This window comes from Amblyomma mixtum, chromosome 4 (assembly GCF_055824585.1).
Source record: "Amblyomma mixtum isolate Tamu chromosome 4, ASM5582458v1, whole genome shotgun sequence".
Taxonomy (NCBI): Eukaryota; Metazoa; Arthropoda; class Arachnida; order Ixodida; family Ixodidae; genus Amblyomma; species Amblyomma mixtum.
In genome coordinates, this window is record NC_143015.1 from 87,132,303 (window position 1) to 87,155,572 (window position 23,270).

The 23,270-nt window shown below is 43.6% G+C and overlaps 1 protein-coding gene across 1 annotated transcript; it reads left to right on the forward strand.

The window, feature by feature from the left end:
• The first annotated feature begins 8,221 nt into the window (after nt 1-8,221).
• On the forward strand, nt 8,222-22,515 carry LOC149347311 (uncharacterized). Its single transcript, XM_089541540.1, has 10 exons — nt 8,222-8,285; nt 11,707-11,756; nt 12,356-12,394; nt 13,001-13,036; nt 14,652-14,745; nt 16,843-16,982; nt 18,463-18,510; nt 19,234-19,269; nt 20,898-21,057; nt 22,508-22,515. The coding sequence occupies exons 1-10, from the start codon at nt 8,222-8,224 to the stop codon at nt 22,513-22,515; spliced, it is 675 nt and encodes a 224-aa protein (XP_089397666.1).
• Nucleotides 22,516-23,270: the final 755 nt, after the last annotated feature.

Here is a 23,270-nt window from a genome sequence, read left to right on the forward strand (position 1 = left end):
CATTCGAATCGTAGAGAAAGCACGGATTTGTGCTAGGTAGAAGACGACAGTGAGCCGCGCTTTCTTTCAACTGCCGCCCTTGCCCATTGGCGCTTATCTTGGAACCAAGCTCAGCGCGAAGCTCTGTCTTGGGCAGCACGAAAGGCGCGAAGCGAGGGATACTTTTTACAAAGCACGGCTGAGAGCTCTGTAATCGCGGCGCATTCGGGTGCACGGAGCGCGCTGTCACGTGGTGTTTTTTTAAACTCCGCGGGCTTTCGTTTTTTCCGCATAAAAACGGCCACGCTAAGTCGACCTCGTTGGAAGTTCCTGGTTTCGACAATATTTTCGGACGTCAACAAGTTACCTATTAACGCCTGAACGTTTCAAGCTATAATTAAAAAGTTAATTTATTTATCTCGACTAACTAATCAAGTAGGAGGAGCAAAAAAATGGTGCTGTAACTTTAGATAAACCCTCACATCCACGCGATTTCTTTTCTGAAGAACGCTGTTTTTTATAAATGTTGGTACATGCTAGCTTGGACACCCTGCATATATATATACGAGGTCTGTTAGAAAAGTATCCGACTTTATTTTTTTTTTGCGAACACCTGATGGATATGAAACAAGCGCGCTTACAGAAGCCGACCTTGAACCCTCGTGCGCATGCACGAATTTTTTCCCGCCTGCCGATAGCGTCAGTCGCTGGGAAGCAGCGTTGAGTGAGGCAGTGCGCAGTGCCCTCGTCGGTTTTTTTCTGCAAGGAAAATGGCGGAGCGAGAGGAGCAGCGCTACTACCTCAAATTTTGCCAGAAACTTGGCGATAGCTAAGTGGAAACCAATCGAAATGTTCAGACGGCTTTCGGTGATGATGCTATGAGCAGCACACAGATTAAGCAGTGGTGCAACTGGTTTAAAGACGACCGCACATCCGCGGAGAGAGAGCCATGCTCCGGTCGGCCATCAACATGCCGAAATGACCAGGTAATTGCCGAAGTGAACGCTGTGGTGATGCGGGACAGTTGTGTGACTATCCGAGAAATTGCGGAAGAGGTGGGCATCAGCAATATTTCTGCACATTCCATTATCACCGAAGATCTGGCCTTGGAGAGAGTTGCGGCGAAATTCGTGCCGAAGCAGCTGACGGTGGAGAAAAAGCAGCTTCGTGTTGAAGTCTCACAGAAGATGCTGGATTCCACAAACAGTTACCCTGACTTCACCGACGCCGTAATCACTAGTGACGAGTCTTGGGTGTACGGGTACGACCCCGAAACCAAATCCCAGTCGTCAAAGAGGACGCATTCCACGTCACCAAGACCAAAGAAGGCCCGCCAAGTGCGCAGCAATGTCAAAGTGATGCTGACTGCTTTTTTGACTCCCTCTGTGTGGCACACCACGAGTACGCATCCCACAGGGCCAAAGAATGACTAAAGAGTACAACAGGGATGTCCTCCATCGCCTACGTGGGGCTGTGCGACGCAAGAGACCGGAATTGAGGTCAACAAGAAATTGGCGCATCCCTCGCGGCATTGCTCCTGCACATTCATCGCATTTGATTCAGACTTTTCTGGCAAAAAAACCGGACTCCTGTAGTTCAACAGGCTCCTTACTCTCCTGATATGTCCCCCTACGACTTCTGGCTGTTTCCTAAAATCAATAGGCTATTGAAAGGAGCGCCATTTCAGAAAAGAAAGGACATTATGGCTGCAACGACAGCAGACCTAAATTCCATTCCGAAAAGGGCCTTTTCGGAATACTTCCAGCAACGGCAGCACCGCTGGGAGATGTATGTGGAGTCCCAAAGAGACTACTTTGAAGGTTATTAGGTTTCTAACGCTCCAGTTACGCCAGTTTTTTTTCTTCGGCCAAAGGTCGGATACTTTTCTAACAGACCTCGTATATACACTCTGATGAAGGACGGTCCTCTGTTCAAGTGTTGGTATTAAGTGAAGATAATCGGAAAGTTGTGACCCCTTCTTCTAGAAGTGTACTTGGCCCATTGAACGAGAAGACCTGCTGCAACTACTATATATATATATATATATATCAGTAAATCAGTGGGGTGCACCAAGCATTCTAATATATTGAGATACAAATAGCAATTCATCAATATTGCGAGAGATAGATACGCTAGCAAGCACACAGCTTGGTCTTGCTGCAGAGAATCCTCCTCGCATTTGGGAGGTGCTGGGTTAGATCCAGAGTGCCCCAAGTATACTAATGTGCATAAGGTTTTCCCGGCCTGGTGCTCGGCTCTTCTGTGGTAAGGTGCTTGGGAAAAGAGTCTTAGAAAAAAGCGTTTGTTTAAGACCAAGGCAGGCTGACAAGCTGGCAGGCTGGCAAGCTGAGAGGCAGGCAGGTAGGTGATGGGTGGGAGGTTAGGTAAGTAGGACGGTAGGTCATGGAAAAATAAAAAAATAACAGAGTTTATTGCACGAAGCTTCGGCCAGCAAAGCAGCGTTATTAGAATGACGTCGCTTTTAAGCGCCGGTGGTGTACAGGAATGACGTAATGCTGCAGTGCCAATATACGAATGCAGTGAGAAAGAAAGAGTAAAAGAAGTAAAAGTAAACGGCGACAGGTGCACATTGGTATCCAACCAGCCTTTAAGTGGATTTAGGTGTGCAACGGCAAGGAGGCATAAGATTATGGAGGGAAGAGGTTAAAGAGCTTGGAAGCGCCTCAAAAAGCCAGCCGCAGCGTTCTGGAATTACCTGGGAACTAAGCACAGTCAGCTCCCCATTGCTACAAAGAGCGCCGGTAGGCGAACGCTCCGCCACCTCCTGCTCATCACCGAATTTTAATAACAAGCATGACGTGTCTGGTACATGAAAGAGTTTAGAAATGTGCGTGCGGAGCTTTACGAGGACAAAGCTCCGCAGAGGAATTGGGGTGAAAACGCCGAGACGGCGGCCAAAAGTCGCTGGGAGACCCGGTACCCATAAGACGGGCAAGAGCGGCAAAAAGAAAAAATGATCGTCGATTTGCGTAGTTAGGACAAATGGGAATTGGATGCGCCAGCAGTTCGGTTCTCACTTCGGTTCCAGTGTTCAGATGCAGTGTGCACGGAAGAAAGTTATGCGGATAGCGATAATGGATTAATGTCGATATATGCGGCATTTGCAACTTTCTACACGCATAAATCCCTGGGAGTCTTACAACCACTCCTTGCGCAGTGGTGCAGCGGTCAAGTTAAGATGTGGGCGGCACTGCCCTTCTGTGGCAGGTGGTTTCATCGGTAGGACTTGGGTTGGGATGCGATCCAGTTTGCTCATCGCAAGCAGCCTCTCAAAAATGAGTGAGCTGCCGCCTCACACGTTGGACCGGCTGCTCTGGCAAACAGACAGAAAAACAGGCAAGCACACAACGGCTAAATGCGGGGAATCGCCAATATGTGTGCTAGCGCACTAAAACAACGGGCAGGACATCGAACATTTGAGAAGAAAAGAGAGAATACATCCATCCTTGATGACCAAATCGTCGAAAGCTTCTACGTGGAATCGCCAATAACCAAACTAAAAACACAGTACACTGCACTGATGGGCGATTTCATTGCCTAGGCAGGCGACAAGTAGGCTGCAGACCAAGCAGTCGGCGACTATGCCGTTGGCTCTACGAATGCCAGAGAGGGGCTATTAGTGAAGTTCAACGGGTATGAATGCCTTGTTTCGCAAACCAGAAAACAAGGTAGTGGGCTTGAAAGCCCTCCAATAGTGAGACTAAGAATGAAAAAGACCATACTGTGCGCTCTCTCTTTAGTCCTGAAGGACGTAAAGATTTTTGACAAAACACCTCGTAGAGAACGCATGATGCCTAGTCCTCGAAATAGCCCAGACATGAAGCAGTAACGTTAGAAAGTAGTGAAGCGGACGCCCACTAACGAGTTAGCTGTAAGAGGGAAAGGAGATGAATGCAGGATCTCGCTGAAGAGCTGATATTCGACGTTAACTGAGAAAGAGAACCTCAATCTTGAACCAATCAGCTATAATCTCACTGCTATCAACACCGAGTGCGTAGTAAAAGAAGGCGGTAGACCGGTTCCACATCATACCGGCAAGCTCTCTCAGGACACGAGAGATCTAAATGAGAAACGCCAGAGTATGAAGGCCTCTGACCTAACAGGCAGAGTAGAACTGACGATGATATCGTAGCTAATCAATGAACAAAAGGCAACCGACATAAGGATGCAAAAAAAAGAAGACAATCGAGCGTGCTCTAAAGAAAGGGGGTAACCTAAAAGCGATGAAGAGGAAACTAGGAGCCGGAAAAAATTGGATGTGTGCGTTAAGAGACAAAGAGGGTAATATCATTAGTGATATGGATAAAGAAATTAGAGTAGCCGAAGAGTTCTGCAGGAGCCATTATAGTAGTCATTGTAGTCAGGGCGTTACTCAGGCAGCCAGTTGCGCGCAACACTGGGACATCCGGTCAGTAATAAAAGTAAAGAGCGCCTTAGGACCAACGCAAAGGGGTAAGCAGCTGGTGAAGATCAGGTAAAAGCGGATCTGTTGACGAACGATGGAGAGGTTGTGCTCGAAAAACTAGCCACGCTGTATACGCAATGCCACATCAGCTAATGCGTACGAGAAACTTGCAAGTACGCTAATACCATTTAAGCTCATAAGAAAGGGGACGTCAAGTACAGATCAGCGTTTTCTGTTTCCTACGAACTATTTACTAAGGTAATCGCTAATCGAGTCAGGATTACCTTAGACTTCAATCAACCTAATGATTAGGCACGCTTTCCTAAATTCTACTCCAAAATAGAACATTTTTACACTGTCAATGAGATGCGACAGAATTGCTCAGAGCATAAGCAACCCGAATATATCATCTGCATAGATGAGAAAACATTTGAATCAGTAGAAACATCAGCAATCTTGTAGGCATTACGAAATCACTGTGTAGATGCGCCTTATGTAGGAACACTTGAAGATATGTATACCGGCTACACAGCTATCATTGTCCTTTATAAATACAGCAATAAAATTATAATACCGGAGGTCGTCCTGCAGGTAGACATGACCTGGGCAAAGCTATCCACCGCCTGTTTGGAAGGGGTATTGAGAAGCTTGGAATGGGAACAGTTGCGGATAAAAGTTAATGGAGAATACCTTAGTAAGCGCGCTCCCGCTGTACCTCTGATATGTTTGTGCATAGACCAACACCGATATCTCATGTAAGCAATATGCTGTTGCGCTGTTTCACCGGCTGGGACAACTACCGCAAAACTGTGGTTGAAAAGTAGGCTTAGATTTCTTAGGAATACGTGGAAGAAAAAGTTTTCAAACGTTTTCTGATTGCACTGGAGAAAGAAATCTGGCGCAAAAGTGATTTGGCATGAATAAAAACAAAATGTCGGGTCGTTCTCGACATGCAAGTTATAGGGATTTAGGCAGGTCCCACTAGATTGAAGAAATGAACTATTTAACTCTGTGGTATGCCTGGAATCATGAAGTTGTTTTCGTTGCTTGAAGCGAATTTTAGCGGAGACTCCGTACAACTCTACACACCGTGTGTTAACCGTAAAACATGGTTTTCTTTTTTTTCGTGGCCGCAGGAAACATATCTTTTACAAAGGTACTCTTTTAAAAACGAACTTTTTTTTACTGCCGTTTGATTCCAACTCAAACTCAGGGCCGCACGGTATTTTGATCAGCGCTAGGAAGTCTGTCGCGATGTAGCACACCTTCAGAAATTCGTGTGCCCTAATCGATATTGACGTTGCTGCAGCATGCTTGAGAAAGCAAGAAGCGGTATTGATGACAATATTTTGTAGTTTTTTTTGCTTTGCAGGTTATAGAAGCTCTGTTCTCAGCGAAAGTGCCGTATTAGTCATCTTATGGCGCAAACATAATTATTCAGAGTAAATTAAACTCCTGCTGAGTGCCTCTTTATCCTCTGCGTTGTGCAAAGATCTTTACAAGGCACTTCAGTGGCCACCAGTAAAATCAACTAGAGGCTGAACATACTATTTTCGCACCATAATTGGTGTTTCATACTGATAAGACTGTTGGAGCTTAGTCGCTTCCTTACGTTGTTAGCAGACCTGGAATCCATACGAAAAATCTGGCTCGCACTCCATGAGCAGGTACACTTCAACAAAGTTTAATCATGATAAGGTGTCACTAGAAGGACTGCTGCTATTGTAGTCATGCGGGATATATTTTTTTATATAAGAAGCCCCAGAGATCTTATTAAAATTTGTCATAATTCATATAGAGATTGCGGCCGCATTTGGTGGAGGCGAGTGCAAAAATACAGCAGTGCTGTGCGATGTCACCACACGTTAAATAGCACGAGGTGGGCGAGAGTAGCCTTCTACTTTCTTCTACGGCGTTCCTCACAGAGTGCGAGCGTTATTAGAGCCGCGAAATCACTTATCCCATATACCATCGAATAGCTTCCCGTTAAGACACCCAATAGAATATAAGCCTTCCCGGCCGTATTTGTGTATTTAAAGTTAGATTTTATCGGCGTTATTTAAAAAAAAAACGCTTTTTGTTTAGACCTGTTCCTCCTGCAATGAATAATCCGGTCATGTGGTGTTCTTAGGTAGCATTGCTGCTGTGCGTGTATTGCAGGAGCACTTCGCGTACTACAAAAAAGCGAAACTATTTGCGCATAGAAAGGCTGTTTAAGACTAGTGATTCATTAATTCAAGGAAAAGATCCTGTAAACCTCATTTGCACCACGTAGAACTCACTCACAATGCAGTGGCTTCCACTTGCGCTACACGTGCGCATCTCATCCAGTTGGAAGCACATGCAATCACTGCCACACCGGTGTAATAATCTCCTTGGCAGTAGGAAAGACGCCATTGCTATTTAGTGGTACCCTAGCCTACACGTGTGACCTTCCCAGCACGACGCGAAGGATAATTGGTCAGAACTGCGAATAGGTTCTGCCGTGTTCGCTGTCGGCTTTCCTCACTACTGCTGCTCACTATCGTCTTCATCACTTATTTTCTTTATTTCTCTACCAATACTATCAGCCGTGGATCGTTGCAGCGCTCCTACAAGATTTAGGATACACGATAGTATTAATGCTCAATTCAAGAATAGCTCAAAAAATCAATACGCAAGAAGTGTGACAACTATAAAGCGAGCATCGAGCTGTAAACAATTATCATGGTTTCGTCATACTCCCACAACCAGTAGATGAAACAGATGTATTACAATCCAGGAACACTAAGTTGTATATTAGACAACTTATAAACAGTACATATCAGGTACGTACTTTGACCCAAAGCATCATGTTAAATTTGTTTGGCTTCAAATCGATTTACTCTGTTTACTCCTATTTGATGTGGTCTATACGTCTTGCAAAAGATGAGTGCTTATGCACCGCCTCTACCAAGCCTAACAAAGGAACGGTGTTTGCTTCTCAGTCGTATAGGGGAGCCCTCAACCTACACTCAGACCCAAAATGTCTCCACAAGTGAGAAGAAAGAGAGAGCATCTCTTTCTGCTGACATAGGTTGAACTTGTCTTAAAGTCTGCTTGATAGTGCTACTTCTTAATCCTTACTGTTAGCAATAGGAGGCTTAATATTTCGCTGTTAGAAAATAAAATCGGGGAGTTCAATTTCGATGGCACGTGTATGGCCAAACAACGAGGTATCTAAATGCGTTTACTGTTTTAGGAAATGGCCGTATGTCAGAAACTGAACAGCGCACGCGCTTATCGAAAATGCCCGCTTTCCTCTTGACCCCTTATGAAAAATAGCCTCCTCATATCCGGTATATTCTGACCCCGTTAAAGGCTGTACTGAGACAGGAAGCCCCGATGCTGGGGTTTTTCAACCGCGTTGGCACCATTTGTGCATCAAATATACCAGTAGCCGAGTCATCATCCCGGAAGGCACAGGCCATTCGAGTAAAATGCTCCTGTCAGTGCGAGGTAGTCAATATTCTGGAGTCCAGCGGCTGCAGTGATAGCACAATATAAACCAATCGGGTTCATTCCCCTACAGCCGGATTCATGCCCTGTTTTATGGCCCGAAGCAGACAATCCACCGTGATTTCAATATTTACAGCCGATGCAGGCCATGTGCATTCTTCCTTCTGTCCTGTTTTTGTTTCAATTATATTCAAGAACTTCCGATGGCACGTGGGTTAGGAGTAAAAAAAAAATTTCCCTTCTCCCAAGCCCGATAAATACGCGTCGCGACAGACTGAAGTTACCGCACTCTTCTGAGTCCCTGAGAGACGTCGCATCCCAAGTGCACGATCCTTCACCATGGCTCCCGTAATCCTTGTCCTAGCCCTGCTGATGCCTGCTGCTCTGGCGACGACCACCAACCGTGAGGCTCCCCTTTGCGCATGAAGTGGTTTCAGCCCATGCTTATAGTCTCCGGAACATAAGTTCTTGTCACGTATGCCTTGATTTCAATGCTCTTCCTCTCATTCTGCCAGCCACCATACCGAGAGTTGTGTCGTTCGCTAGGCGCCCGATTCTCTCGCATAGTAATCTCTGAGCCGTATGGGACCACACATGGAACAAGGGCTTCTCTTTAGAGAAATCGCAGCTTTAGAGCAACCGTTAGTCTCATAAATAGCAATCATTAAGCAACTATTGTCTCTTAATTGCGTCAGATTTGCAGGCTTTCATTCCCATTTTCGTCGGCTACACAAAGTTTTTCAAAACGGCATTGACTTTACCCCGGCCTAGGTGCTCGCCGGCTTATCTGTGGTGAATATGCATCTTTCTTGCTCACCAACCGCGGTAACCATGGCGTCTTTTAAACAAGCCATTCCAAAGCTTGAAATCTTATAACGTAATCATCAACCCTATGTGAGCAGCCACAGTTAGTCTTCCGCACACTGTTTAGCGCGTGGGCAATGTGAAGCAAATATAATGTACTAAATTCGCATTGGTGCAGTTTTCCTCATGAATAGCGTCATGGTCGTTTACTACGGCAGGAATATATCAGGTCATCATCTAACTTTCTGGTTCTAAATGACACGTTATTTCCTCTTGCCGCAGAATTTATTACGCTTTCAGTTAGAAGATATTAAATAGAAAAACATAGTGGTCATTATAACCTTTTATATTTTCAAACTAGCGTATTTGAGCCACTCTTCAAGACATGACTCTGCTCGCGCACATATTGCAGGTCTTGCGCGTAGAGGCACCTTGAAAAAGCGCTTTGCTCACTTTGATGTCGCCCCAAAAATTATCTGTGGCTGCCTGTCCTCGTCAGAGAAATTGTCGTTGGATACTACTTTCATTATGTGCTCAGCACCGATTATCCATGGCTTGATGACTGTTCTGAGTGCCTAGGGACGCTTGATACAACTGGAAAGTATAATGCTCACCTGAAAATTAAGGAAATAAAGAGGAGCCTCGAAAGCTCTGAGCGATTGTTAAGTAAGCGTAATGGTATTTTTGGAAGGTCATAAGGTCACCAATTATTGTGTGTCACTAGTTATACCAAAGGCAAAACAAAGGAAGGAAACTTTTTTAAACTGCCACCCAGCTGCGATTTCTTGTGAACCCTGTGGCATACCTTGCTCAAACTTTTCATATGGTGACCCCAATAGTTTCATATGTTCGCTATATAGATTATATGGAGTCTCTAGTCACATATGGTCTCCTCTGAACCACATGAATAGCGCGTACGTAAAATTATGTACTCCTTATTACGTCATCTACACTGTATAGAGATAGTACAAAATCTATATGAAACGTTTTAAACGCCATAAGGAATACATACAGCGAACCTATTGATCTTCATATATTATTCTATATCATATGGACTCTATATTCTTATATTACATAAGTGTCTCCAAGGCAACAGTTCTGTGGGGTATTAAGGAAGGGTAGGAAATGGAATAAAAATTGGCGTTAATAATGTGTTGCCGTACCCCAGCCCTCTTCTTAGATATGCGTCATAACAGCCGAAGATGATAGTTTTACCGTTTTCGTTAATGTAAAACGAATATCTTTGAGTATAAGAACCTATACCGTAATCACAACAATGTTCTTGTCATTCTTCCAAGGATGCAAAGCCTGGCTTGCTTCCTAAGGACCTGCCTCTCAGATCTGCTTCAGTGCCGCTTACCGCCGTGTTTGCCATGGGATTGTATACCAGGCCAGAAGAAGCGATAAGATACTTAACGCACTCAGTTTCCTAAATAACTAAATAATCAAAAAGTCTTAGCAGATCTCCTTACCATGTTCCACTTATATTGCAGAAATAGTGGCAATCTTACTCCTAGATCGTTCCATATATCTGCTGACCCGAAAGACGCGGGTTCGATCCCGGCCACTGCTGCAGAATTTCTTTGGAGGAGAAATTCTAGAGGCCCGTGTACTGTGCGATGTCAGTGCACGTTAAAGAACCCCAGGTGGTCGAAATTTCCAGAGCCCTCCACTACGGCGTCTCTCATAGCCTTAGTCGCTTTGGGACGTTAAACCCCATAAACCAAACCAACCAAACCGTTCCATATATCACAATTCTTGTAGCGCTCCCAACTTTTCAAATATTTCCGACGTGACAAGTGAATATAACGTCACGTGAGGTGTGCAAAAGCTGAAACATAATAGCTACTTTGTCCATTTGACTAACGTCAACTCTTATGCTAATGTGGTACACAAGCAGGAATGGCGGCACCTGGTACTTATTCTCCAGTTTTTGCGTGCCTCATGTGACCCGACACTCATTTGTGGCATCGCACCCTCTGTTCGGATATTCAAAGCGAAACCGAAACTGCATGGGAAAAAATTAAATCATACATTCCTCACTGACCACTGGCAAATTTCACTCGGTAATCTAAGTTTCTGATGCGTTTCTGATGCGTACGCATAATTCCACTGCAGAAATATAGAAATAAAAATTTGGCGTCTCTATTTATTTTTTGTCGACACAACTATCATGGTCTTTTGCTGAGGTGCAAGCAGAGAGTGCAACTCCCTCAAGAAAGTGTTTTTCAGCATAAATTGCCATTCCCGATCAAAATATACCCAAAGCACCCCCCCCCCCTTTCTGAACACACTTTCGGTCATGCAGTGGAAAAAAACTAACTCTAAATGACATTATAGAAACGGAGAGGCTCTTGATTTCTGGCCATAAAGTGTCTCGCGTGACGTTGAGTAACAAAACAAAACAAAATAAAAAATCAAACAAATTTTGACAGTTCGGCACGTGCACTAGGGGATGTCACAAAGCAGATTTATTTCTACACATTTAACTACTTTTACATGCTCATCCAGGAAGTGCACTGGAGAGAGAAATGGGTGACTCGAAAAAGCGGAATCGAGATATATTTGACTTCATCACTGAAAAAAATAAATCCACGTCCATTGGAATGCAGTATCATAAAGAGATAATATTAAACAGCACCCTTTTATTTCGCACACAGAACCGGAAGATCACTGGAGCCGAGAGATTCAAAAGTTAATGTTATTTCAGTTTGGCGAATTATAAAACGACAGTGTAAGGACAACACCTGAAAGCGCTGCCTTCCTCGTTATATTTCAGCCGACAAAGCGAAGGAATACCCAGCAAGCTCTAATCATTTACGACTGAAATGTCAATGTCGTCAAAAAATGTTCCCATAGTGCTACTTTGTAACTTAAGAGAACGTTGCCATCAACAAGGAGATCAAGCTGGCTTTCGCAACAAAGCTGACTTTGTGCATTTCATGGTGTTGCACGGGCATTATTATTCACGGATAAGCTAAGCTATACGTAAGGTAACATGCACCTTGTTTTCATTACAGCCCCTAAGTGCCTAAATGCAACTCTGCCGAACATCCTGAATCTGGGACAGGTGAATGCAACTTCATCAATATCTTCGGTACAGCAATAGGGTGCAGCTCAGTGCCAAGAATGTTAAGCTATATTATTCTCTCTAAACGACGCAGGGAATGCAAAATTTCATTTTCTATAAAATGGCCAAGAGAAAAAGTAGACCTTTTACTAGGAATTTCATTAAAAAATCAGAAGTGACTTCTGCTCTCGAGACATATGTTAGTGGAGAATCATCGAACTTGTCTTTGCGCATAGTCTCCTTCTTTGCTTATGAATTTGCCACAGTTGAAGCGGAAATTAGCTCAGGAAGCGCGCCAGTTAGACAACGTCACACCGTGACGAAACATGCTAAAATGTCTCGGAAATTTAAATTTGGTGTCTGAAATTTTTCAGATTGAACGCACTGCTAAATGTCGAACTTAGATCTGAAGAACGTCAATCTTCTGATCGAGGAATTTCACATTTCGCGGAAGTGTAGTGCGCGCCACAGTTGGTCAACCAAAAGTTGTCGTTTCTCTTTTACTCTTTAGACAAGAGCGAACAGAACCTAGAACGGTGATGCCTTTAGAATAATCCATTAAAAATGTCATTTTAATTTGCGAATGGCTTTATTTTCAGTGCCTTGGGTCTTCTCTGGATCTTTGCACCGACACCGTGGTAAGCACCAGCTGATCATATATTTAGATAACGATCGAGATGCTAGCATGAACACTTTCGCAATAAAAAGAAAAGTTAAAGATAATGTCAAAACATATGTCAAAACTATCCTCCCACTTTCTTAGCACTGAACAAAAACACCACCCACATTGCACCTCACTCGGTGAGAGTACTTCTGAGGTCAAATATCATCAAAATATTTGCTCCTAAACAGTAAACAGAAATACTGTACGTCACTAGTTCTTCCAGGGTAGCAACGGTAGCGGAGTTACACACGCACGTACGCAAGCACACACACAAAAAATATAAGCAACGAAGGTCGATGAGGTGAGCAAGAGCGGGGCGCCTGTTTCCTCCCCTCTACTTGCGGCAGGAGGAGTAAGAGTTGAGCCAAAGGGAGAACTTTCACGTAAACGACTAAGAAGTTCCCCTGTGGCAAAGCCTTAGCCTACTGCTCTGACACGACAGCGTCGAGAAAAGGAGCAGTGTGAGACAGATCTCCAGAACCATTGAAACAACTAATACAAATAGAATGTTGCAAAAACGATAGAACAGCACAATCCTAATACGCAAACCTTTTTCTTTGCATGTTGTTTTGGGGCACAGGAGGGCATTGTGGCGGCCCTGTGCAAGGTTGTGCAGGTGAGTACACATTTTCGGTTCATTTCGACATTCGCGCCCTCGGCTTCAATTTTCTCACTCAAGAAAGCGTTCCACAACTAGGTGCTGTTGGCAAAAACATTTTGTATAGTCAGGTAGGCACAAAAACAGCACAATGAGTTCACAATCCAGGCCACTGTTTGAAACATTCCTGAAAGAAAATTATTTTATTGCGCAAGCAATATTACGCCAGGTCTCAGCCTCTTCGCGCGGCCACGGCGGTAGGCGCGTTTGACCTTTAGAGCGACCGCAGATGGGCCCCCACTTCAAGCCGTCGGGTGGTCATGGCGGTAGGCACGGCGCGACCCAGATGGAGCGTCGTTGCCATAGCAACAAGACCGGCTGCAGATGGCCCTCCACTTCAAGCCGTCGGGTGGTCGCGGTGGTAGGCACGCTGCGCTGCAGCTGCCGTCGCTACCGAGTGGAGGCGCTGTTGCGCTGCTCTCGCTAGATGTGAGGGAGACGGGGAAGAATGGGTATAAAGCACGTTCGCTTGCTTGCTGAATTCATTCGACATGCTACCCGATGAATAGAAAGAGGAGTTACGCCGACTTGCAGCAGCCAGGAAGCAGCAGCGAGCCCAAGAGGCCGATGAAGAGCGTGAACCGCAGCTTGCTAAACGGCGAGCTCAGGATGCTGCTAGACGTTCGAGCTGTGCGCTGTGCTTACGCAAAGCTACCGGGTTTAACCAAAGCTAAACCTCAGCTAATTTCTTTATACATTGAAGGATTCTTGCTGCTATGGGCCTGCTTTCTAACCTAAGGGCGCTGCAGAATCTCTGCAAAAAAGCGGATGCTATGAATATTTGGGGTAGCAAAAAGTTATAGCATCTATACCCGAATGCATGCTACCGATATCGAGCCACACCTTAATTAAAATATTTTCATGGTTGGTAAGGCGGCGCAACGATGACAAATGAAGCAAAAATAAGTATTATGAGACTGAATACGGAGCGAATATTATTGCCACTTGCAAGTGTGACGGCCACTTCTTTTAACAATTGTCCGTTAATAAGTGGCGGCGCAACTGCGACAAATCAAGCAGCAATGAGTAATATGAGACTGAGGATCGAGCGAACTTTATTGCCACTCGCAAGTATGGCGGCAACTTCTATTAATAAGTGGCCGCTAGGAGAAGACTATGGTCGGACACCGTACTTACAGTATTTATACATTGTGCAAAAAAAAACGGCTAAGTTAAAGCTTTCTGACAGTCGCAAGTCATGCTGCATTGTTAAGGAGTGGACCTGTTAAGGAGTGGACGCAGGAATGCGGCGTCCGTCATATTCTGAGCCTCTTTTGGAACATTAAAGCGCCATAAAACAAACCACATTCTCAGCTCCTTTCAGTTGATGCATGTAATACAGGTGGATATACTATTCTAAGAAGTGAGCTGGCATACCGCAGCGATATGATATGTGGTTGATTAGTTTCACTGCTGATGTCCTCAGTGCCTCAGTGCCCGAATATTCCTTAAGAGAGAAAGTAGAGAAAATGGTGTTTCCCGATGATGCTTCAAGAGACGGCCTAACTTCACGTGACGTATTTCTTTTCATGACCCTACTGTCTGCAAAAAACAAATTTTTGTTCCTGCGCAGTGCCTGATATCAGCCCTACTGGAACTCAACGCTGTTGGGGCCGTGGCTGCCTTGCTCGATATTATCGAACTCGTCCTCAGCCTCTTAGGCCTGAGTAAGTCTGTTAAGCATTACACTAGATGATTTTCTAGCAGGTCCTATGGGTCTTGCTTTTTTTGCTTTCTTTTACACCAGTAATATCACCCTTTTTGTTTTAACTTCTCTATGGCCGCAATGACTATGTAACCTCGCTTTTTGGATCCGTATTCAAAGCTTTCGGACCTTTCCTATAATTCTGCTGAGATTACTGAGTGGCTCTTAGATTTTCGGTAAATATAGCATTTACGTAATCTGCCGAAGATTTGTGTCACAATTTTGCTACGAGTGAATGAATATAAAATATATTAAAGCATGACTCTGCTAACAACAAAAGTTGGTTCAAGAGCGAAAAACATTTTACAGGTAAAGTATGCAGAGCCCTGTTTTCTCAGTTAGCACTGGCGAAAGACCGCAGTCCCTCTCAGAACTTTCTTTTAATATTATTTTTGTCCTAGTAGCACACACACCTGCTTTTCAATACTCGGGCACCGCAGAATAAAACCTGTCTTATAAAGCGGATGTCTACCTAAGGTTAAGCTAAATTGTAGTCGTGACTTTAAGAGTGTTATAATGAAAACATAAACAATGGAAAATAATTTACTGATAGTAGTGATGCTGAAAGGACAAGGAAACTTAAATTGAATCGAAAGATTTATTTTTCACCTTTCAGAGCACGGGTATTCTAATGCAATATTGAGATGTTATTTGGTGTGCTTCACAGAAAGACTCGAAGAAGCGCTGTAGCTAAAGTAGTTCTGTGGAGAAGACCAGAAGGTCGTGCACAAATTCTTGAATTCAGCCTGAATTTGACATAGGCATTTTCTAACTTGCTCCTCTTCGATGTCTGGCCGTCTACTCTACATATACGAAGCCTTGCACGTCCTAGAAGTGCCAAGAACTCATTTAGCCAGTGGTGACCGAGCGCATGGTTGGTTCCCATCCCGGATATATGTGTTCGAAAAGCAGATTCGTAGAGAGAGTTCAAGGCTTGATTCAGCTGCTCTGTATGGAGATGAGGCGACCACTCCAGATATGTGATCTGAATACAGCTTTGGATTACGGGGGAGCATTAAATTGGCAATTCCAAAAAAGTTGTTAATAGCTCATATCCTGAGTAATTTACGAGCACATTTCGTAGATAACGTATAAAAACATGGACCTAGCTGCTCTTGAGATTTACGCGACACAAATTGCCCGAGTTCAGTATTTACTGTGGAGACTAATCTCAAAGCAGAGCACTCCCTACCTGACAAAAAGGACACGAACTGAGCGAAGTTTGTTCTACACCAATATTTGTAAGCGTTCAGCACGGAACAAGCGCCTAGAGGAGACGATGAATACGACAATGCACATTGAAGCATTTTCTATATAAATTTGATATGGGATTTTTAAGCGATAACTTGTGATTGCCTTGTGAGCCGACTACCATCAAGGCTCACAAGGCACTGTTTTGTCGTTTCCGAGAGACTGCCTTGCTTGCTAGATTGTGGCTTTGTCTCTCATTCCTTCTCTCTTCCCTTTTTAATCCTCTCGTTCCCTTCCCCAGTGCACGGTAGCCAACCGGAAACCTTTCTGGTTAACATCCCTGCCTTTCCCCCTCCTCTTATCTATCTTTCTTTTATGATACAAAAGAACTGTAAAATAGTGGCTCTTGGCTCATTCCCCGGAATGATCAAAATTCTGCAACATTTGAATTTTGTTTTCCGTGAGTACAACTGAAGCGAAGTTGGCGCTCTTCTCGGTGCTGGTGGCCCTTATTGGAAATACATTACCGAGTTCCCTTACAAACCTGCCTTTTTGATGACCTCAAACGATACTTTCCGTAAATCAAGCTATGATTTACCAACGATGGCAATGGGAAGACAGTCAGCAGACTGGCGTAGTTCTTCGCAACCCTCTATGCCTTTGTCATCTTTGCCGTCCTCGTTGTGAGGCGGTAAGCGGTCAGGTTTTCGAACAACCAAGGCTTCACAGTATCTTTTAGTTAACTATAAAAGGCCTGCATTAATGTTCCTAAAAGCTTACCTATTGTGATAGCAGTTCACTTTAGTTCGTAAGCGCTGTAATTGAGAGCATGGTTGGCTCATTTCGCTATGCTGCTTGGTCACTGCAGGTGCGGTGAACCTCACGGCCGTAATAAAGCCACTGTGCTGCGTTTCCAACGTACAAGGGTGCTATAAGATATTTACCGGAACTGAGACCTGCAAGAAACCAATCACCATTACCCTTCCCGGAAACCTCAACCTGGAGCAGGTAACTCCGGCAGTCTTCGACGCCTCACATTTTTTGTGCTACTTGAGCTATTTTGAGTATAAATGTGCCAAAAAAGCTGAAAATGTATATTTGCTTCATTCTACATGTTTTCAATTTTAAAGTAAAAGCTGCAGTTGTCACCTAATGCTGCTTATTTAGTCCGTTTATCCCGCCAGGCGCATCGGTTGCACAGAGACATTAAGAAAAAAAGTTCGAAAATACGTAGCTAACATGTCCTTGTTGCTTTTCTTGCAGTCTGTGTGCTTGCATGGTCTTTCTTAAATGCAGTGAGAGCGCACCATGTTCCCAATCTGTACTTAGGTTCCATGCTTTAGAAAAGGCGAGGAAAAAGCTTAAGACGATGATAAACTCTGCCCCCCTCTCTCCCGGCCCATCCTTCCTCACTTACCATTAAATGACGACCTTCGAATATCGCCTTCGTGACTAGCTCTTCCAGACGCGCGGCGCTAGCGTTTTAGCGTTTAAGAAAGCGTCGTTTTTTTTGGACGCTAGAGATGTGAATAAAACACTTTGGAGAGGCTCGTTAGTGCATAACAAATTTATCCGCCTAAAAAAATATGTTATTCGGAATAAGCTAATTTACATCTCGTGTACATGTTTCCACATCTGGAGAACAAGTTTCGAGCAGTCACGACATGATGAAAATGATTAAATTATATATCAAGCAGCGATGTAAGGCTTTCTGTCGTTGAACATCGCATGGGGATCGGCGCTACGTTTCCCACATTGTAATTAACCGTCGCTGTCCAAAGGGCTTCTGAATTTACGGCTAGCTCTCTTCCGCATATATGCTCGGACGTTTACGAGGAATTCCCCACCGGGACAGCCCACGTCTCAAACTCGGTAAAATCGAACTTTCAGAGCTCTCATTACAACAGTTCTGACTGGTACAGGACGAAAGCCACATGTAAGGCAATAATGATACAGTTATACCAAGGCCAAATGGCAGATGTAGTGCTTCGTGCTTGCGCTTGCAAATGCATTTCACCTTGGCGATCGGGGTAAGCGCGGGCTAATATAGGAATGACAGACAGCTTTGGCGGCAAAAAAATTTAACAGCGTTGATTACTGCGCAGTGGAATGCTCATTTGTTCGCCGAAGACAACACATTCTGACCGGGACACAACAAGACAATAAGAAAATAATGACCTGTGCTTGTCACTGTTGCGTCTCTACAGTCAAGATCCGATTTCGCAATCAGAGACGACACAATGGCCACCTGGAAAAAATTCTTACCGCACTGCCGTGATGCTCAGGATCTTTTCGGTTTGGGCTCCTAGGGGCTTCTATTACGGTACAAAAGAAAAAAACCTCACAAGAAAACAAGAGTTTTACGTATTAACTCCTTCTTCAAAACGAAAACCTCTGCTCACATTTTCGCTGGAGCCAGGACGACTGGTGATGTCATTTACTGAAGCGTAATGGCGTGTTTTCATATTTAAAAATCGTTGCTTTCCAGTGCTTCACCGATAGTCTCCTCCTCTGCAATGAAGGTGGCCCTTGCACGGTAAGTCACCGCATTCAAGCTCTTAATTTGCTCATATACTCGTCACATACCTTCTAACTCTTAATGAAGAGTCCACCCAGTAATCTCTGCAAAACACAGTCCCAACAGAACCGAAAGCCACTAGCAAAAGGCCTAAAGAAGAATTGCTGGAAGCTGGCTTGTGTGTAGCATAATAATTTTTTAAGAAAACGAAACGTTAATGCGCTCTCGCCGTCGGATGGCCGAAGTTTCTTCTTTACTGCTATCGACATGATAAATTTAATATAATACAAACAGCTTTAATTATCGCAAACGGTTCTTATACAGAAAAGTTTACAAACTTTGAAGGAATTTCTTATTCGTAAGATACTGAAACAAAAGCTATGTGTAGTTAAATTCTTCCCCTAGTATACTCCTAATTGCGAGCTATCGCACATTACTTTTTGTGCTTTTTCAATCATTTTTTTTAATTGCTAGCTGTCATCTGCTAGGCACTGCCTTACAGGCCTTCCTCTTGCTTAAGCAGTCAATGAATTGCCTGGTTTATCTTGGTTACAGAAATATTTTATGTAATTATAATTAAGTACTTTAAAAACAGTCATTAAACCTTCTGCGATCTCTAGTGCTGGCCTATAGCCCAAAAAATAACTACAGACAGATCATTTTGATTATTGCAGTGTTATGCATCTTTACTGCTGCTTGGTAGCAGTGCTTTCTGACCTCTCTATTTCTCTTCGGTTTCAGGACAACGTTCTTGTCAGCCTGGTCAATGCTTTGCTGGTAAGATTCTTTTTTTGCGAGTCTAAACATAATATGGAATCGCACAGTATTTGTTCTGATAAGGCCCGCCATAGTAGCTGTGTGGTTATGGCACTCGACTGCTGACCGGAAAGACGCGTGTTCGATCCCGCACGCGGCGGTCGAATTTTGATGCAGCCGAAATTCTAGAGGCCTATGTACTGCGCCATGTCAGTGCACGCTAAAGAACCCCAGGTGGTCGAAATTTCCGGAGCCTTTCACTACGGCGTCCTTCACAGTCCGAGTCGCTTTTGGACGATAACCGACATAAATTATAAATCATAAGTCTTGTCGTTAGGCATAGTTGGGCTGTAATTTGAAGGAGACTCCGAGCTCTGACAAGCAGCATACGATAACTTATGAAATGCGAAACTGCTGTGGTCTAGGATTCTTCCCTATGTAAGCTTCATAACATATGACGAGGGAAGCAGCAAAATTCCGCGTGTATGGTACAGATGTTCACAAATAAAACATGTGTTGGAATTATTGAGATCAGTGCTCCCATATAACAGCATCGCATGCCGGTTCCTTTACCCACCAACAGCGCATTCGCACGTAATGCCCATAAGCTGGCCTGTACCTGCTCTTTCGGCTCCACCGGCGGATGCACTTCTGCTGGCTTCCGGAAGATATATATATAGATGGGGTCACAACTTTGCAATTACGTTCATTTAATACCGACAGTTTTGAACGGAGGACCGTCCTTCCTCAGGGTATACACACGACGAGTCTATTCGTGTGCATACCCTGAGGAAGGACGGTCCTCCGTTCGAAACTGTCGGTACTAAGTGAAGATAATTGCAGAGTTGTGACCCCTTCTTCTACAAGTCTTCCTGGCCCATTGAACAAGACGTGCTGCAACTATATATATATATATATATATATATATATATATATATATATATATACATATATATATATGACAGAAGCCAACAGCCACAGAAACCAAGGGGCACAGGGGATTTTTTTTAGCATATTTATTTATTTTGTGGTGTTGATCAATTTAGAATATTACTGAATATGTTATCGCTTAAAGTCAATTGATTAGAAAAGCAGAAGAAAAAACAACCACATGCCGCCGGTGGGATCCGAACCCACGACCTCCGAATTACGCGTCCGGTGCTCTACCCGTGCTCTCTCTCTCTCTCTCTCTCTCTCTCTCTCTATATATATATATATATATATATATATATATATATATATATATATATATATATATATGTATATATATAATCACTCCTGAAGAAGATCGGTCTTCCGATCGAAACGTCGAGTCGAATAAATATGTTTCCTTTAACGAAGCGCATACTTCGCTATATCCTCTTGTAAGCAGTCAAGTACTTCATGCTTTCGCAACCTCTATATATATATAAGTTGGCTATACATGCTAACACTAGACGTAAACGTCACCTTCTTTAAACTGAGTGCCCATACGAGCAGCGTGCACGTTGGTAGCACGCGACTCGACTTGGTAAGCACTGTATCATTGCTGTCGCAGAATAAAAAAGCACGTCACCTCTTGAAAGCAGTACAACTCCTAATATGAAATGTTACTAAAAATTACACGAGATATTGCTACAATGACAAGTAACAATCCTGGCTCTCTGCAGTGCCTGCTGAAAAATCTTCTTGGCTCGAATCCTGGCAGCCTTCTCTACGGGCTGGCCTGCGCCTGTGCAGGCCTGCTGGAGAGCGCTGCTCTGACTGCCACCCTTCTAATAAAGGCTGCGTGTCTCGCAGTGGCCGCTAATATCAGACTGCTCGTCACATGTAAGTCAGCCTTGCATTCGTGAAGGCCACCGTATCGATGCCCAAAAATATTTGTACTCTACAACCTTCCTTAATAACTATGTGCCTCAAGAGGAAACTTGGACATTGGTTTATTTTCTGCTTTCAATCAATGCTGAAGTCGAATTGAAGTTATCGTGCGCTAAGTAGAACCCATTTGTTTCGCTAAATCTGTGGCTTTTATAAGGCAGTAAATTATGAAAATGCATGAAATATAGGTGCCGTCATCAGTGAACGATTTCCCAATGACATTATGGCAGCGTGTAAAATCCCAACCCGGATAAATGAGGCTAGCCTACACAGCTATAATTGGTGACTGGGACTGCTACGCAGTCCTAACTTGTCTTGAACATGAATTGTGAATTTGAACCGAGTAGTTGGAATGAAGTGTCTTACATTCCTAAATTCTAAATTTAGCAGCGATCAAGGCCTCTTTTGCGGCTACAAAAGGAAATTCAGCATGGCCAGAAATATTGTCAAAAGCATTGTTTCGTATATCGGAATCAAAAGTAGCTATTTGAAAAACTCCTTAAAAATTCAACCAGAACTGATGTTTTATGAGTCATCTTGGTACCGAAGGGGAGTCGTCTACATTTGACAGTTTTGCCCCTCATGATCCTCTTCGTCCGGTAAGCCTTTGTTGGGCCGTTAAAATCTGGCACAAAACTCAAAATTTTAACAATTTCATAAAACGACTTACAGGATTACAGCGAATAGGCTGACACCATTCTCGGGTCCCAATCTGTAGCCATCGCAAGCAGCTAGTAATACGACGGTTGTGAGATATAAGTATCAGGAAGCCAGTGGCATATTATTCACATTATCAATTATCACTGGCTTTCGGAAACTTACACAGATCGTATTCGGAGCGATGAGAGTGCTTATTTATCATCTTACTTTCTCCGATTTTTAAGTTCTCAGTTCCTGGAGTACACCACTCCTTTACGCTAGGAACCATGGATTGTAGTTACTAAGCGAAAGGAAAGAATTTCAATTATTTGCCACTAAAACTAATTGAGGATGCGTTTCGAATTCGTAATAGTTTCTTTGGATATTCGTAAGTTTCTTTGCAAAATGGGAACTAAAAGTTCAAAACAAATATGCTGAAAACTTAATGCGAGTATACCTGACTCGCTTTAATTTCAAGGTAATGAAACTCTGGGCAGAAAACTGAACGCGAAAAAGAAGGAAGTGCACCTCCGCAAGAAGTCGCTCAATTTAGGCAGCGCATCTGCAGCAAGTTTTTTAAGGGTACCAAGTAAAACAACCCCTTCAAAGATCTTTCAAACTCTCAGAAAAAGATTTTGCTCAGCGCCTAAGAATGGCCAATGGAAACTACAGCTTCTATTTTCTGGCTTCGATTTGCGCCTTATTGCTAGGTACACATCATATTTTTCGAAATGTAAATCTCTGACATCTCTTTCTTTTCCAGGTGTCTAAGGAAACTGGCCGCATTTACACGACTTCGAGAAGCAAGAAAGTTTCTTATCGGCCAACTACTTCGAGTTCCTTTGCATCTCGCATGCTTTATAAAGACGATGAAAAAGATGACGTATTTGTTACACCCTTGACTCCGGATGTAATCAATGACCGTCAGTATCGTCAGCAATACAAGCTTTCTGTTCATAAACATTCTTGTCCTGTGTCTTTGGTCCCAGCACTGCGGCTCGTTTAGAGTTCAAGTACCCATTGAACTGTAAAAAGCTGCAGAGTTCACTTGTTACAAGGAATGGTATTACGCAAGATGAAGCTTTGCCACTATCATTACTGAGCACCTCTCCACTACATCATCTCTCACAGCTTTCTGATCAGCTACCTTTGAGGAACAAAACCATAGCAGTAATTGTTTCGCATCGATCCTCCCGACAAATTTAAAAAGGAAAGACAAAAATTCCTACTTCCTTCCTTCGTTCCGATTAATGTTTTAGTCCTTGATATATACCAGCTGTTTCAGGAATGCTACTACTAATTTTTTTTATATAAGATTTCTCAGCTAGACGAAAGATTTGTTAGGCGTTATAAAACAGGATAATCATGTGAAGTACTCAAGTAATTACCTGAATTTCGTTATTTCACTTTGCAACTATTATCGATAGGCGCCCAAAAAATGTCGAAGCGCCTTCTATTCGTTGTCATGTTAAAAGCCCCAGACGGTGGCGGTCTCATCAAAGTTTGCTAGATCCCCTCTTGCTCTC